The 17,958-nt window shown below is 36.4% G+C and overlaps 1 protein-coding gene across 50 annotated transcripts in view; it reads left to right on the plus strand.

Moving 5' to 3' along the window:
• Positions 1 to 17,958, plus strand: part of ANK2 (ankyrin 2) — a 689,273-nt gene that overhangs the window by 614,035 nt on the left and 57,280 nt on the right. For 30 of the 50 annotated variants that reach the window (XM_067036535.1, XM_067036514.1, XM_067036521.1 and 27 more), the window contains 4 exons: positions 3,882 to 4,026; positions 10,648 to 10,750; positions 11,449 to 11,552; positions 16,053 to 16,088. In XM_067036535.1, coding sequence (XP_066892636.1) covers positions 3,882 to 4,026; positions 10,648 to 10,750; positions 11,449 to 11,552; positions 16,053 to 16,088 — 388 coding nt within the window. The remainder of the gene's footprint in view (positions 1 to 3,881; positions 4,027 to 10,647; positions 10,751 to 11,448; positions 11,553 to 16,052; positions 16,089 to 17,958) is intronic. The other 20 variants (XM_067036530.1, XM_067036516.1, XM_067036525.1 and 17 more) reach the window with 1 other exon arrangement.

Here is a 17,958-nt window from a genome sequence, read left to right on the forward strand (position 1 = left end):
TGAGGGAGAATGTAAAGGACATCCACTATTTCACGAACTCAGTGTAATCAAGGGTTTTGAAATTGTACATTGACTCGACACCAGAGGCACACAATTTGATACAATTTGATTAAAAATGTACTCTTCCAGTTGCTTTCCTTCTGTCTTAGAGTAAGTTTCTTTGTGCATAAGAGGGCGAAAGCTAAGTTCATGTAGTTTGTTTGCATCTTTTACAAGATAAAACTGCCGACACTGGGCCTTGCTTCTCCACACTGGGAGTCAATCCACCTAGATTTCCTTCTTTTCTCTTTTCTTTCCTTCACTCTTATAAACCTTCTCTTTACCAAGCAATAACAAGAGGGGAAGATGAGAGGAATAAGACAGAAAACTTGAAGTGTCGACCCTACTGTATTAAGGAGTTTTGAGTAATTTTAAGAACCAAGCAATTGAAGCTTATTTTGAGTTGTCTTCATTCTCTGTAACCATCTTGGTTGCTAAGAGACTGGTGAGAACTGGCAAATTAGGAGAAGCAAGATGAAAGGCAAAAGCAGATTGACTCTGAGGATGGGCAGGATGCCCTAAGCTGGGTGAAATTAGGAATTAGATGCTAGAAAGCAAAGCTCAATTATTTTAGATTCTTGGGGATTGGGGGGGGGGTAGTAGAGTGGGGAATAGAGAAAGAGAGAGAGAGTATATTCAAGCAGGCTTTGGGGTTTTACATAGTTTCGTAGGCCTTTTGCTCAAGGGATCCATTCAGTCATTCCATTCACTTTTTCATAAATAAGAATAGGCTTAGTTTTCTCAAATGTTAACAGGACTTGCAAATTTTTTTCTGAAAATAATTTAGGCTTATATCCAAACCAGACAATGCCTGTGTCTTGGTAAACCAAGTCTTAGGATTGATCTTAGAATTTGTTTTCTCCCAGAAATAAGGCAATGGGGATCCCAACTTACTTGACTCATAAAAATACTCCTATATAAAGATTTACCAATTAAACAAGAAGGGGGAAATAGTGGAACACGTAAGTCCCACAAGTCCTGTAATAAAATGTCCAAGCTTCACGATCTTGTCACTCTGTTCAGACACCAGCTTTCTTCCTGGACTTTCTGCCATTGCTCACCAACAGGGACACTGACTATTGCTAAGTTATCCCACTTAGTGTTCTCTACGTAAGTAATGCATACTACTCTTTTGTTCATACTGTTTTTACTGCCCTCCATGACCCTTTACACACTAGCCTCTCACGTGAAATACCATCGTCTCTGCCCATCAAAATTGCCCCCAAGCGATTGACCAGCTCCCGTTCCTTCTTCAGTGATTCCTTCTCCAGCTTCCTTGGGAAATTCCTAGGGCTACCGCAGCAAATTACCACCAGCTGGTGGCTCAGATTCATTCTCTTACAGATCTGAAGGCTGGAAGTCCATGGTGGGGCCACGCTAACCTCCAAAGGCTCCAGAAAAGAACCCTTTCTCGCCTCTTCCAGCTTCTGTGCCTGTCAGCAATCCTTGGTGTTCCTTGGCTTGTAGACACATCACTCCAACCTCTGCCTTCACCTGGGCTTCTCCTCTTTGTCTCCGTGTGTCCTTCTCTTCCTCTTGTAAAAAATACCCTCGTTGCAATTATCCAGTATGATTTCGTCTAAATCCTTACTTTACTTACATCTACAAGGACCCTATCTCCACATAAGACCACATCCTGGGCTTCCTAGTAGACATGAAATTAGGGGGCAGGGGAGACGTTACTCAACCCACTACATTATTATTCTAAAGTGATCTCTCCCTCCTCTGACCTTTTTGGTTCTTAAAGTTCACCAACATCATGCATTTCATGTTCATCTGTATTGTTATTTATCTATGGATTGCTGCTATTGCTGCATCGTGTTTTGTGAGGGAACACTTTGAAGAAGAGAATATATACAAGAGTTGGGGGAAACCGCTTTAACAAAATTAATTTTAAAAACTTATTCATGTTTTCATTAGAGTTGTCAGATTTATGAAATATTTAAACAGTACAATTATTTTTCTTTAAATTTTTCAAAAATTATTCTGCATAAATGAAATTTAGCTCATATTTCATTGGTGTGTCAACACTTACATCACTTTGTATTGATAAAAATAATAACTGGCAATTACTATATTCCAGAACTCTGTTGTACATCCTTATATGTTATTTAATTCAGATAATTGACAGGTGAGATAGATTATTAGTATCATTCCCATTTTCTTCTTGTGGAAACTGAGGCTTAGGAAGATTAATTGGCCAGTAAGTAGTAGAATTAGAATTTGAGCCCAGGTCTATCTGATTTTAAAGACTAAACTTTTTTTTTTTTTTTGCGTTACGCGGGCCTCTCACTGTTGTGGCCTCTCCCGTTGCGGAGCACAGGCTCCGGACGCGCAGGCTCAGCGGCCATGGCTCACGGGCCCAGCCGCTCCGCCGCATGTGGGATCTTCCCGGACCGGGGCACGAACCCGCGTCCCCTGCATCGGCAGGCGGACTCTCAACCACTGCGCCACCAGGGAAGCCCTAAAGACTAAACTTTTAATAACTACTCTGTGTAGCCTAATTCACATAGCTAAAACTAAATAAAAATCTAATGATTTCACTGAGGAGCAATAAAAGTAATTTTAATGATGAGATTTGTAACTGCCAAATATTAAATGCATTGATTTTGAGAAAAAACTTTAGTGGTGAATAAGTTACATTTCTATTTACTGGAAGGTCTTTTGTTCAAACTATCTTTGCCTTTAAGTAATTCAGAGAGCTGATAGTCTTGATTATGGGCTCTTAGGATCATATATACAGGGAAGTAATGAGATGCTGAAGACATATTCCTCTTAAAAGTCTTTAATGCTGTATCTTTATAAATAAAGTAGTATTGATTTAGAACAGTTATTTTAAACAGATGAGATTAAAATAAATATTTAATTTAATTACAGGAATGAATCACATTCTTTCACGTTCTCCCTTACATTGGTTATCAGGCTTTCAGCGTGTGATTAGTTCTCTTAAAGGATCATCAGAAATAGTTGCTCTCGGCTAAATTATCCCCCCATCCCAGCACATTAATGGTATGGAGAGCATTTCTGTGAATGAGGTATTATTTATTGAATTTCCTGAAATGTGTATTTTTGCAAGTGTTCTGTTCCAGTTCATGGGCAGGGAATGTCCTCGTACCGTCTGTGCTTCCAAATGAGAGCTACAACACTTAGTCAGCGCTTTTTGCCACTGCTTAATTATTATCTTCACTTTTCTCCCTGTACTTCACCTTTGGGAAACCATCTAGTTTCCCACAAAGCAGCCTTTTTATGCTCTGTAATGATTTTAAAATTAAATTCCAGGTTGTTTATTAAAATGTCACAATCTGTCTACTTCGTTCTAGTGTTCTTTCCCTAATGTGCGTATTTTGCTAATCTTATAAATCATCTTATTCCATTGAATACACCTCATTTGTTTTAGAGCGGTAGGTATTTCTTAGCATATTGTCAATTACATGAAAAGACTGCTAATGCTGGACATTATGTACAAAATTATTGATACTAGAGACAGAAGCTAAGTTGTCTACATATTGTACTAATTGTTAAGTTAAATATAAAGCTGTAAATCAGTTATCATGATAAATCAGCTATCGGGATAAAGAAATGAGTAAAGAAAATTGACTGATGTTAAAAGAATTCCAATTTAGGTAATTATTTCTTCTTAGTAGGTAATAGGAAAATGGGTCAAATATTGTTTACCTGAGTTTTAGCACTCTTTAACTGCATGTGTTCTGTTTTTTTTTCTAGTGTGCAGTGTTTCAGTGATGACAGTACTATTATGCTGATTTTTTCACAATCGTAATCATATTTTGTAGTCGATATTACATTCAACAAGTAATTCTCCATCTTTCTCTGATTGCTTCAAGGTGATGACACAATGACAGGTGATGGGGGAGAATACCTTAGACCTGAGGATCTAAAAGAACTGGGTGATGACTCCCTACCTAGCAGTCAGTTCCTGGATGGGATGAATTACCTGAGATACAGCTTGGAGGGAGGACGCTCTGACAGGTATTCACATAAAGCTTTCCCTTGATATCAGAAGTGAGTGCAACACACTTTTATGATAATAAGAAAAAAAGTAGATACCATTATTGATACTCGATAGGTATCTCACTACTCTCAGCAGTTAGCATGTTATCTTACTGCATTCTCTAACAACTTCAAGTGTCCATTTTAAAGGAAACTGAGGCCTAGAGAGATTAAGTAGTTTAGTAGAAGCCAAGCATTGTAAGAATCAGAGCCATGATCAGTAAAGAGCTCTGAACCATTAAAATATGATATTTTTAATCATCTGCAACTTTTTTCTCTAGGCAAATTAAAAGGACAGTTTTGCCTTATGGACACTCTTACTAAACAGCAGTTATAAGAGCCTCCCAATCTTTCTGTTAGGGCCATAGTTTCTGTGAACAAAAGTATGTTGTGAAGAAGGATTAAAAAGTAACAAATTGAGAAGGAAATGTTGCCTGGAACTGATTTTTTCATGGAAAAGAATCAGAACAGAATCCCTAAAGAGCCTGGATACCGAAAGCAATCATAGCAAAATCTGAAGGAGCCCAGATTTTATAGCCAAATCCAGGGAGGTTTATATTATATTCTGAAATATACAATCAATTTTGGGGGTTATTACTAACTAGCACACCAGGGGTTTATTATTTTTTGAGGTAAACTGATTAAGAACATTCCGTGGTACCTCATCAAAAGTATGACTGCCAATTTAGGTTAAGCATGTGGTTGTACATATAGTGTAATGTCTTTTGCTAATCAATTATCTTAGGTTTATAACTTCAATATTGGCTCTATTCTTGGCTGTATCCAGCACATTTGGAGTGTAAGAAATAAATGCCTTAAAGAGTAGTCAATTCTGAATGGACAATTAGCAAAAACAAGCTTTTCTTGGGTCTTTCCCTTGAGTACTAATGCCTCCCTCCTATCTTTTTTTTTTTTTTTTTTAAACAATTCAGTGTGCGTGTAATGAGTGCCTTTCTGGGCCAGCTTCGTGGTGGGTGCCAGAGGTACAAACATGACTAATATGTAATTGCTAAATTGAGAATCTAATGGGGTGAGAGAGAGATGAAGCTAGTGGTACCCACAGAGTGCAACTGGAGCCCTGAAGCTCAGGCTTCCTGGAGGGAATGAGTCCAAACCGAGACAGAATAATAGTGATGATGGTGAAGAAAGGTGGGGAGGGCATTTGAAGCCTTAATAAGCTGAGCAAAGGCTCGTGGTGTGTGAGAGAAACAGAATAGTGAGGTGTGGCTGGAGTGTAAGTATGAAGGAGGGAAGGTCACATTTACATTTTGGATGGATCCCTCTAACAGTGATATAGAGGATGAATTTTAGAGGAAAGTTGTCAAAGGGCTAAATTCGGCAGTATCGACCATCTGAGAAATTATTGCGGTAATGTTCGCTGAAGTTGCTAGGACACGACTTGAACTCTAACCTGGGTGGTAGAGGTCATGGGGAGAGTTTTAGAAATGAAAAATTTGAGAACATATCTGTGAGTTAAACTGGCCAGATTTGGCAATGGATTTCATGGGGTAGGTGAAGAAGAGGAAGAAGACTTGATTGGCTCCTTGGCTTCAATGACTTAGATAGAGAATGGTCCTTGGGATCAGGGTACAGAAGGAGAAGCCATTTGGTGGGTGAGGGTAGGGGAGCTTGTGATGGTGTCAGTGTTCTAGATCTTGAATTTTGACACACTGATTGCATTGATTTGGGCCTCACAGTCTGAGATTCTTAAAAGGCTTCAAATTTCAATAAAGTGAAATGTTTATGGCTTTGCGAAAATTCATAATAAGCTATGAATAATCATATTACTGTTATCCAAAAATCCTTTTTTTTTATCTTGATTTATTTTATTAAGAATAAGTGCTTGATTTGATCCTTTTGCCTTCTTTGAAAGTACTTAGTACTGAGAAAGATTTAGAACAATACTTTCCATAAGACATGGATCAGTGGTTGGAGGATTCTACCTAAACTGAATACTTCTCAGCTTGTAAAGACAGGGGATATGAAACAATGAAGACATGAGCTGTTGTCCAGGTCCACACTTGCATTTCTAGAACACCAGATGTATTCATGCTCTCCAAGATGGAATTATAGTCAGTATCTCACTTTCATGGTTGCAATGCAATGTTTTATTTATTTTTTAAATTTTTCTTAGACAATTCAATGTAAGTTACCCTTTTTCGGTAACCATTTTTTTCCTTTTCATTATTTCTTTATTTGGTGTGCTTTCAATAGTACCATGCCCAGGTAGGTATTACATAGCATGAAAACATGACCTTCCTGGATACATCCACATTTCCCTGCTCCCTGCTCAGTGTGTGTGTGTGTGTGTGTGTGTGTGTGTGTGTGTGTGTGTGTGTGTGTGTGTGTGTGTATGTGTGTGTGTCTTGGCAGGGGTTGCTTATATTCTAGAATTATGGATTTATTCTCAAATTAGGATTTTTATGTATTAAATTGAATATCTGTTCAAGCTAGAAGGGTGAATATTTTACTAGAATCAGTCTGTGACAGGCCCCAGGCCTGACTGTTTTAACTGTCACAGCTCCACCTTGTGGTTGATAAAACATGAGCATGGCTTCCCCAAAAGGAACCTAATTAGCCTACGTATAGTTGGAGATGATTTTAAAAAAATGATTCAGATGCCTAAAATATACATGGATGCAGAAGAATAAAAATAAGTAAATTTTAATCACATTGAATAGAAACATAGTCAAGTTGATTAGTTGGGTTTTGTGTCCATTTTATTTTATTATTACTCACAAATTAAAAATATTATTCAAATTCAATGTAAAACAATAACAATGAACCACAAAAGATTCTCCGTGTATTAAAGCAGATACATTGAAATTTTTGGATATTCATTTGCTTAATAGGTTTGAAAACACCGTTAATTGTATGTCTAATAAATATTGCAGCTTACTAAGATAGTAATTATTATACTTTTCTGTGGAATTACAGACTTTGATACCACCTAATATGTGTCCAGAAACCAGTTGTATCATGGTGAAAAAGTATAAATTTAACATCATAAAAAACTTTTGGCCTATCCCTTAGCTAAACAGCAAGTAAAAATTTACACTTTTATGGATATGTGTTATTGCAGATTTATTAACTGAACAGCACCACCTCTGACTTACTGGGGAAAAAAAATGGCAACTCTGTGGCAGAATATTTGAATTTGCTTTGCCCTGTTTTAAATCAGGGTAGGCAATTTCTGATCCAGAGACTTGAATTATCCCAGACCTTTGTGCTGGTCGTGATTCCTTTAGAGAGAATAATTTCTTTACTCTTGGAATATTCTTACTTCATTTATTTCATTTAAGTAGATTCTATAACGTCCTAGAAGAAAGATCAGTTAGAACTATAAACATCGATTAATTACCAATTAGCATTTTAGAAGGCAGAAAACAGAGTGAACTAGAATAAAATCAGAGCATAGAGATATTTAGACATATAGTTTCAACTTATTCTCTCTCCCTCTGTCTCTCCAACTGTCCTCACTCTCTGTCTGCATCTTCTCATATCTTTTTTTCCCCCACCCCGATCTCCTTTTTGTGGTCACTTAGTCTCTTTCTTTCCTTTCTTCTCCCTCTGTATTTCTGTCCTGTTGGGGCTCTAGGAAAGACAAAAAATAGCACCAACACCCTTTTGCTCCTCCTGTTTCAAAACCAATTGAAAGATAGACCCAGGTTTCAGGTAGATGGATATCAGTAATCCACCTTTATTACTGATACATTGATTGCAGGATGTAGCTCTACATTCACGGCCAAATGAGCTCCTTAAGACCTCATTCCTAAAGCAGACATCCACCCGGTTATGGTGCCTCCCTGAGAGCGGCCATTGATATCTGGCTGCCTTTTTTTTCAAAGTTTACACATTTAGGACTTCCCTGGTGGCGCAGTGGTTGAGAGTCCGCCTGCCGATGCAGGGGACACGGGTTCGTGCCCCGGTCCGGGAAGATCCCACATGCCGCGGAGCGGCTGGGCCCGTGAGCCGTGACCGCTGAGCCTGCGCGTCCGGAGCCTGTGCTCCGCAACGGGAGAGGCCACAACAGTGAGAGAGGCCCGCGTACCGCAAAAAAAAAAAAAAAAAAAGTTTACACATTTACTGTAGTGGCAGCCGTGTCACTGGGTCTTATTTGCGGTACCTTCTTTTTGCCATTCGAGTTGTTCCCGTCCAAGCTAAGTTTCCATTTCCCCTTTGAGACCTGTGTTTCTACTATTCCAGGGCTGCATTTAAGTGTTAATCTACATAGCGATGAAGTCTCTACTTGCTGTGATGAGCAGGCATTTTTACTCCTTTACTCCAGTACCTGTTGATCCTTTAGTACTGTTCACTCATAGGAATCTAGCGCTTGTAAGTGTGTAAAGTCACCATCTGGATCTTTGAATTTTAAAGCTGAGGATAGAGATTAGGTAATTAACAAATCAGAGCCCAACAGAACTAATGGGGGAAGATGGTTGAGCCTGTAGACACCATATCATTTCAAGAGGTTGACCTCTCTACTGTTTTCCCTCTCTTGGCTCAATTCAAAACAAAATAAAGGATAATAGAATTTAAGAGCTGTTGATCTTAGTGCCGCCTGGTACAAAACAACGAAAGTGCAGGGAAAAAAGAATGCTCAGTCCGCTAATTGAGACAAGCTTTTGCTGAGATTAAAAACCCCTTGCCTCAATAATTTAATCACCTCCCCGTCCTCAATTTCAAGGTCACACCAAGGTGAGTCACAGCAGCCTGTTTATGAAGCGCACCATCAAAATCTAACTGCGCGGCTGTAAAAACAGCTATACTATAAGCTGTTTCCAAGTGCCAGGACTAAAACCCCTGTGAATAAGTTTGCTAGGCATTCAGGCTGCTCATGCCTTGGCTGTGTCAGGAGCCTCAATCTTCCCCAAGAGCTTATATAAAATAAAACAGTATATTGTCAAATTCTATTTAGATTTGATTTTATTATAAACACAGATTAATATAGGTGTAAAAACATAGGATCAATTAAATATTTGTTTTATCTTGTATTGAAGTATACTTGATTATTTATTTGGCCACACCATGTGGCATGTGGGATCTTAGTTCCCCAGCCAGAGATTGAACCCCTGTCCCCTGCATTGGGAGCGCGGAGTCTTAACCACTGGACTGCCAGGGAAGTCCCAGGATCAGACAGTTAATTTTTTTTGATTCATGTCACTTACCCTCTAATATTCGGCACTTACTTTGGGGGCATAAATCCTACAGCAGAATAGGAGAAGGCCCCAAATTACTATGAATTATCTACCAAGTGATGATTTCCTCAAAAATAATTGAAGTTGGCAATATTGACACCTCATAAAAATGACAGTATATGGCTTACAAACTTAGATATATTTGCAGAAGAAAATAGTTTCTACTAATAAATATGCTAACTTGACGTTTAGTCCATAATTCTGTAGCGCTTCACTAGCCAAATACCTAGCTAAACGTAAATGAAACCTTGCTTCTCTCAATATTGTGAAAGTTTGCATATCTCTTTATTTTCCCCTATGGGCTTCGGGCTAATATTTTGAATACAGATCTTTGATACTTGGACTAACATGTATAAAATATAGTTTATTTAAGTTATCAATCTATTTGTCATTTGATTGTACAAATTGACTAGGAAGGAATGAAATTGCATCTATGCAAATATCAAGGTTCACCAATTTCATTTGAGTATATAATTCAGAATTTTGAAATTCAGATTTATCAAAAATGTAAAGCATTGATTATCAAGGCCTAAATCCCATTTTGAAGCCAAACCTCAGTTTTGGTCAGTGTCCACTGGCAATTCGTTTTCCTGCTGGCGGATGTGTGTGTTTTGTGGGTTGGGCTTGGAAACAGTTTCTTGTGCTCTTGCATCTCATTGCCACGGCAACCAGCACTCTTTGGTGCTTCACTCACCACACACAGGACATGCACAAGGAACAGTGCTGTCCTTTGAAATAGCATTGTTGGAAACACCGGGGGCAAACAGGAGGAACACCACTTCCGCAGGAAACATGCATCTGGCCCCAGTTCATCTCACTCTGTAGCTTCCAGGGGTGTGCACCAACATTCAGTCATTCACAGTTGGAGAGGAGGAAAAAGAGGCGTGGAGAGAAAGGAAAATGAGTGAAAATGAAACCTGTACTTTCATTTCAGTCTCTCCAAGGGCTGTCTTATTCCCCTCCCCCACCCCCTAATATTTTTCTTAGTTGCAGGGAGATTTACATTTAACACAGATTTAAGCAATCTATCCTGGAATTCTTTGCTGTGTGAACTTCTTATACTGGCAGTAAGTAAGCTACAGTTGTTGATTTCAAACATTTCTGGGAAGAAAATGAATCAGATTAGGAGTATCAAATTTTATCTTCTGGATTCCCTTGTGCCCTTCCCATTGAGTGGTAGGAACCAGTGAAAAGATACATTAGTTTAGTTGTTGGACAGAGAGGTACGGCAACACAGAAACCTGTGTTTCCTTCTTCCACGGTTGCGATTTATGTCCCCCTGGAAGTTGCACTGTTAGCTAATAGCACGCTTTTCTCACTCTCCTGCTCGGCTCATCATTTCATCCTTCCAACCCTACTACTGCTGTTGGTATATGACCATGACCTCCTGCCAACCTACCAGCCTTCGATCCTTCAGTTCCGACAGGTCTCACACCCTGAGCCATGCCTCATACCTGAGGGACAGTGCCATGATTGACGATACAGTTGTGATTCCCAGTCACCAGGTATGTGACTTCTTGCCTTCCCATTTCTGCTTTCTGGAGAGCTTTTTAGCATTATCTGATGCCGGAAATGTCCAGAGGAAGTTTTTTCATCTAAAAAAAAATTGTATTAATTCAGTTGATAATGTAGGATAAGGGATTTAAGAGTTTTTCTAAAACATAAAAAATGTTTGCTGCATTTTTAAGTGAGCAGAGTTTTTCTAAAATAACATACTGCTTGTTTCTTCAGCTATACTGGATTCTTCCGTGTAGACATTATATATAAAACTGAATTCCTTTATAAAATCTCTATTAAAGGAAAATGTAAGGTAGGATGCATTTAAGGTATAAGATGAAAGGTACAGGTTAAAATGTCTCTCTATATTTAAAACTGTTTTCTATTAGAAAAGATGTAGAATTTGTTATGGAATATTTTCATTTTAGATATAATTTTATCAGCTTTGGCTGGATGTAGGAAGTAGATGAACACCTACTCTTTTCAAAGACATTTACAGAAATGTGATCCTATATCAATAATATAATTTAAATGGGAATGCATTATAAAGATACATTTTAAATGCCTTGGTCTTCTATCATATTTTTAAATGAACGTTTTTCCAGGTAATACCACTTTCCTGTAACGCCATTTTTTTAAAGTTCATTCTATTTTAATTTAATTGAAGGAACATCTTTTTATTAAATCCAGTGTTCTTTGTGTTTAGGTGTCAACTCTAGCCAAGGAGGCAGAAAGGAATTCTTATCGTCTAAGCTGGGGCACTGAGAACTTAGACAACGTGGCTCTTTCTTCCAGCCCTATTCATTCAGGGTAAGTAAATCAATATTATGCATCCAGATCAAGAGGTAAAAAGAGATGAGTGAAAATAACAGCTTTGTCCAGTAGCTTTAGCTCATGGCTAGCTTACAGGGGAAGTGACCTTTTTAAAAACTTGTCACTGCTTTATCCACCATGGACTCTATCCACACAAACAAACCAGCAAAAAGCGTTGAATTCAGCATAGAAGAACTGACCATTGTTTTAAAATAAGTCGTAGAATTGCGTCAAACAGCTTGCTAGCTAACCAGAGTCTACCAGTGGCCTCCTTACTGTTCACGTTTTTGTCTTTAAGATGTCCTTGAAAAGAGGGGCATCATTTGCTTTTCTGAAATTTCTATTTACTAAGATAAACTGACTAGTTTAATAAATGCCTTTGCTTATGTATTAATGCATTTAAAATAATGTTTACAGAAGTGTGAGTCATACAAATGTATAGAGGAGTTCGCAAGCTGTTTGAAGTAGGGATGTTCTAAAAAGGAAAATTTGAATGCAACCAGTCAGGTTCCCAGATATCTTTTAAAAGTCATCCAGATAATATATATGCCACTACTTAAGAAATGCTGCCTATTTATATTAACTGATTAAAAAGTAGGGCTTTGAGTTAATAATTTTAAACATTCTTAAAGATGTTCTTAAGTTATAAGAATTCAATTATGTGGAATATAAATTCCTTAAGGAGTTTTAAATTGTAAACTCTTCATGATTGCTTTTTTCCTTACATTTTAATGGTGTCAAGTTGTATAGTCATTTCATAATTACATATAAACTTTTAAGATGTTTTTATTTAATCACTGCTCATATTTTATCTAACTTAATATAATATTTTGATTTAAATTATTATCCCAAACTCCTTTTCCATAATCCCCAGAACTACTTTTAGAAGATCCTTTCTTGTTCTGATTATTCTAAAATATTCTTCTTTCAGGAAAGCATTCTAAGATATTATAGTTAAAAATGTTGTACTTCTTAGCCTGATCTTCAGTTAAAGGCTTGGAGAATGAATGTAAAATTAGTTATTGAAAGTAATCATAATATTCCTCTTTGTTAAATAAGTAAAAGCTAGTCCTTGATGCAGGTGTTATTCAAGGGAATAAAAACCAATTAAACCTCATCCAAATTTACTTACATATTTTTAAGTATAAAAGAATTAAAATCTGACAGCTATACATTATTCAAAAAGCATATCATTGCATTCTGCTACTAAGTTTTTCAACAATGATGAGAAGAAAAAAAAAGAAAATTGGACCTAGAGTGTTGATGGATCTAGAAACCATAGTCTAGTATATGAAGCCCATACCCAGCCTACAAAGTGGCAAGATTATTTTAAGCAAAATGTAATTAACTATTAGTAACTGAATTTATAAAAGAGTCAAAGTGTTATGGTGATATTTCAATTTCCAAAATAATTTACTTTAAAAAAGAAATTTCTTAAAGAAGTCTTAACTACTGAAGGGCAGTAAAATACTCAGATGAAGTACATCAATATACATACCAATAGTATAAAACTAGATACATGTATAAGTAATTAGAATTGATTACTTATTATGAAACAAGAGTATCCAGTGGTTAAAGTTTAATCACTCATTAAAATAAGGATCTTTAAAATTTTGGTCTCTAATAAATCAGTTTTTCTGTGAACTTCACACCTGATCACTGATGCTAATCCTCAACTCTGGCTGTACATTGGTATCACCTGGGAGCTTTAAAAAATATTGATGCCTAGGCCCCAACTCAAATCAATTACATCACAGTCTCTGTCACTGGGGCCTTGGCACTGGTATTTTCTACAAGTACCAATAGAGCAGATATATATGTTTTATACAAACTGTTAGAAAGGAACAAAATTGCCTAATAAAAGTTTGACTTTAAGGGTGACTTTGGTAATTAACATATGACTAGTTACTTCAAATATTTTTTATCCTTTCCATTTACTTAAGTATTTGTTGTTCACACACTGTTGAATTCTACAATGTATCAAACCTTGTGCCAGGCACTAAGGAAAATAGATGAGTAAAACCTAGCCACTACCTTTAAGAAACACACCTGTGTGTTGTTATTTGAACTTGGAAGACAATCTCTGGAAGAGAGATAACATGATGGTTAAGAGTGTGTTTGGAATCAGATGAATCAGAATTCAGATCCTGGCCCTGACACTCAATATGTGACACTGGGCAAGTTGTATAAAATATATAAGTTTCAGTTTACTTACCTATAAGATAATGTTATATTATGAATTCCATAGTGGAGCTTTAAGGATTAGATGCTTCTTAAGTAGTTAGTATTTTGCCTAGAAAGAATAAGTACTCAATAGATTATAGCCGTTAGTATTCATACAATCAACATACACATTTTCCACATCTTTAACAAATTCCAAATCAGTGAAACAAAATGTTTTCTGAATCCTCTAAATGACAATAACCAATGTGGTACAGTTCATAATGGCAGTGTTTGACTTATTTTTAATCAGATAATCTGTCATAAAGTTGTGTCTCTACTATAGTATTTGAATGAACACAGTGCAAAAGATGACTCTAATAGGATGGGTAGTTACCACTGAAAACTCAATGATTCTGAAAGTGATGGTATCTGAAAGCTACCATGATATGAATGTATATGAATAACATTCATAATATATCATATAACAATGACATGTAATTTTATTCATTATACACCAGATTCCTGAGTAATAGTTTTTATATAGTTTTCAAGGAACTGCGTTTCTCTTTAATTAATTGGGTGAATTCCTAAGCCACTTCAAAATCTGCCCAAAATGTATGAAAAAAATAGTTTTTGATAGAAGGGATAATAAAGTTAGCTTTTATATGCATATGCCACTAATTTGATGTATAATGTTCTATTAGTTTAGATAAAGGGATTTTAGATTAATGGAAGACACAGCTTCTACCAATAAGCACTATTAGTGACTTTCTTTTACTTCTACTGTTTCCGATGACTTTCTGTCACTATAGGAGAAGAGGTATCAGTGATTTAAAAAATCTGTTCTGACCAAGAGATACAGCCAATAGCTAGCAAAAGAAAGGCTGACAGTAATATTTTTGTTGTTGTTCTTGAAGAAGTTGCCTTACTGATTCACACTCTAACCAACAATTATTATTTCTAGTATCCCAGTCATAATCACATCCAACACAAGGTTGGACAAGATTGAATTTGAATTTAAGCTTCCCTATTTCATAAGTGCATAATGAATCAACAGATGTAAGGCACAAGTTCCTAGTGAGAGCTAGTTTTGTGACTCATTTGAAATATTATTTTGAAAGTCTTTATGTTTATACTTTTTTAATAACAGCCAAGTGCCAACAAATAAATGTCAATTCATGATGTTATACTATAAGATATGGTAACTAGAAGTCAATAAGAAAGTAATCTTTTAAAGGACTTCTTTTTCATAAAAACATGTTGAAGATGGTTCTGCTGTGAACCTAAAACTACTCTAAAAAATATAGAATATTTTTTAAAAATGTAGAGCTGTTAGCTCAAATAGTGGAAGGTGATATTTGAAACTCAAGGAAGTTAAAGCTGTTCCTCATTTGACAACGTTAATATTTATCTAAGTACATATAGAGGTTAATTTAGCTGTTAGTGTATTTCAAACACTCCTTTTTTTAAAGGTACATGAAGTTAAATTCTTCTGGATGAAGAAAATTATTTTATAAGTAGCAAAACAACTGTTTTGTAAGGCTGGGTTTCTGGTCCAAAGGATATGTATATCCATTTGTATATCATCAGGTGTTGAAAACCCAAGTGGACTCTGTGAAAAACGTATGGAGTGTTTTGAGGAAGAGCAGACTCAGGTAGAAGAGGAGTGAAAGGCAGGACTGTAAAGTGGGATTCAACAATATGACCAGTGAGGAAGACAGCAATCCCCAAAACAGGGAGTGAAAGTCTTGAGAAAAGCACTAAGATTTTGTTTGCATAGTTTTTGTTACTTACTAGTAGGTAATTAATGTTACCTACTCTGCCTTATAGTTTATGCTATTGTGTGTCATTGGAGCTATTTTTTAAATTGTGCCTTTTCTGTTTGCATTTCTTCTGTAAGAGCCCAAAAGGTCATTACCGTTATTTTGAAAGTATTAAAAGTATGAAAGAAAAGCTTTGGCGGCAAAACTATGTCCATCAAATTGAAAACTTTATAACTCTCATTATAATGCCCTTTGATGCTTTGTAGCTTCTTGGACATTTAGATTTTAAGTGCCCAAGTAAGCCAGAGTGGAATAAGGCTGCAAATCCATGTCCAGTGATTTTATAATATCCCAGTTCCCTAACCTGGGAGTTGCTACAGAGCCCCTGTACCTGGCTCGTCTCTCAGCATTTGCATAGAGCTGTATCTCATTTGTATTTCCATTGTTTTTTCAATGAATACGGTATTAGTATATAAATAATATATCTCAGTTGAAAATCACTTCTGATTTCCTTCTTTATATTTCACGTTATCCATTCCTTCTCTGTGCTAAAGTATCTATTCTGTTGCAGCCGCACCTCTCCATGTCTTGATCGTGACAACAGCAGGTGAACTTCTGCATAATTCTTTCTCTGAACATGTTGCCTCTTCCTCTCCTCCTTTTGTCATTTCCTTCTGCATATACCCTGCCTCAGGATGCTTTAGTGTGACCATACCTAGCCAGAGAGAGAGAGAGAGAGAGAGAGAGAGAGAGAAGAGAGCATGAGGGAGAATGATGTATTTTCTCCAAATCATGGCCATATGGTAAAGAGAAAGTGGGTATTTCTTATTTTGTTGGAAATTAGGTGGGGTTGTACCAAAATGAATGTAGACCTAAAGTGAGAGCCTGTCTTGGTCATGGGTCTCCATATCTCAGCTTCTTTTGTGAGAACAAGTGCTACATAGAGCTGAAAAATGCTATTCCAGCAATTATGCAAATTGGTTGAGCTGTTTTCAAGTTATAGTAAAGGTTATGATTTTAAGCGTCACTTAGCAGAGTTCTTTTTTTAACTATATTCTAGGTGAACCAAGGGCTGAAAGTTTATTAATAGTGCATCTGCTTGCTAGTACTACTTTAAATGCAGCCTTTTGATATTTTACAAATTGTGCTATAGAGTGATTCCAGTGTTCTAAAAATATCCATTATTCTATTTTATTTTAATAAAGTTATTTTTATAAAGGTTCTTATCAAACTGCTGATTATTGTATTTTATTTTACAGTCATCCATCATGATACTAAAGATTGTCTACAAATAAAACAGTTTTCAATTTTGAAAAATTTACATCCATTCTTTTACTTTTTTCTGAAATGCACACTAAATATTATGTTTCTATACATGAACATAGTGAGTGATAAATACTTTTTTTGTGATTTTAACAAGTTTGAGGCACTTTTTTCAAAGCCGTTTTTCATCAGCTTTTCAATTCATGGAATTTCAAAGATTGGGAAGAAATTAAGGAAATTATAGAGGAGAAAGAGCTCATGATATGGTTTTCTCATAGAACCCCAGAAATCAGATTTAATTTAAGGCCCTCTTGCTATGTATATGTGGATCACTGAAGCACCCTGATGACATTTTTTTCCCTATTTTCAATCAATAACTAACTCTGAATGCTGCAGTCTCCTCCCCATCCCCACCCATGGTCCTGGATGAATTAAAAGTAAACCTAAGGATTCATAACTTTCGGGGTGGAGAATATAGTCCTCAAAAGTGCAGAATCATTGTTTTCTGCTGCCTCTTCTGAAGCATGTACCTGTCTAGCTAATCAACTACATATTCCTAGGCAAGTCATCTGCATAATAATGGTGGATTGCTTTTGCTTTTATTCCTTTTAAATTGTGATAACATATCTCACAATTTAGAAAACGTCAATAAGAGTTTCTACTTTGCATGATTGTTGAATTTCATTTGGAGAGTAAGGTATACAATTAAAACCGAGTATGTTACGTGATGTTTTCTGTCTGTACAGTCTGAAGTCAATGTTTAGTGCAGTATGTGTATACATTTTCTGCCAAACTGCTCCTTGACTGTTTTAACCATACAGCAAAAATAGTGTATATTTCTTGCAGGAGTAGCAGTTTATTTTCCAAATAGGAATGCTTCCAGAACATCTGAAATGGAATACTCCAATAGGTTGCCTAACCTAGTTAGAATTTTAACACCAGAAGACCACCTTGGAGTTTAAGAATTTAAGAATTTAATGTCTCTCATGTTATGGATGAGAAAACTGAAACCTAAAGATATTAAGTGACTTGCCCGAGGTTACAGCAGTAATTCAAGACAGGGATCGATCTCTTGGTAGATCAGAGTTGTATCCAGGAAAGAGCATGGTGCTTGCTGCATTATCTTGTGCTCTGTGATAATAGTATTTTTATATCTTCTTTGAATAGTACGGTTCATAAACCAATGAAAACTCCCTATTAAACTGCGTTAGCAA

Source organism: Kogia breviceps, chromosome 6, assembly GCF_026419965.1.
Source record: "Kogia breviceps isolate mKogBre1 chromosome 6, mKogBre1 haplotype 1, whole genome shotgun sequence".
NCBI lineage: Eukaryota > Metazoa > Chordata > Mammalia > Artiodactyla > Physeteridae > Kogia > Kogia breviceps.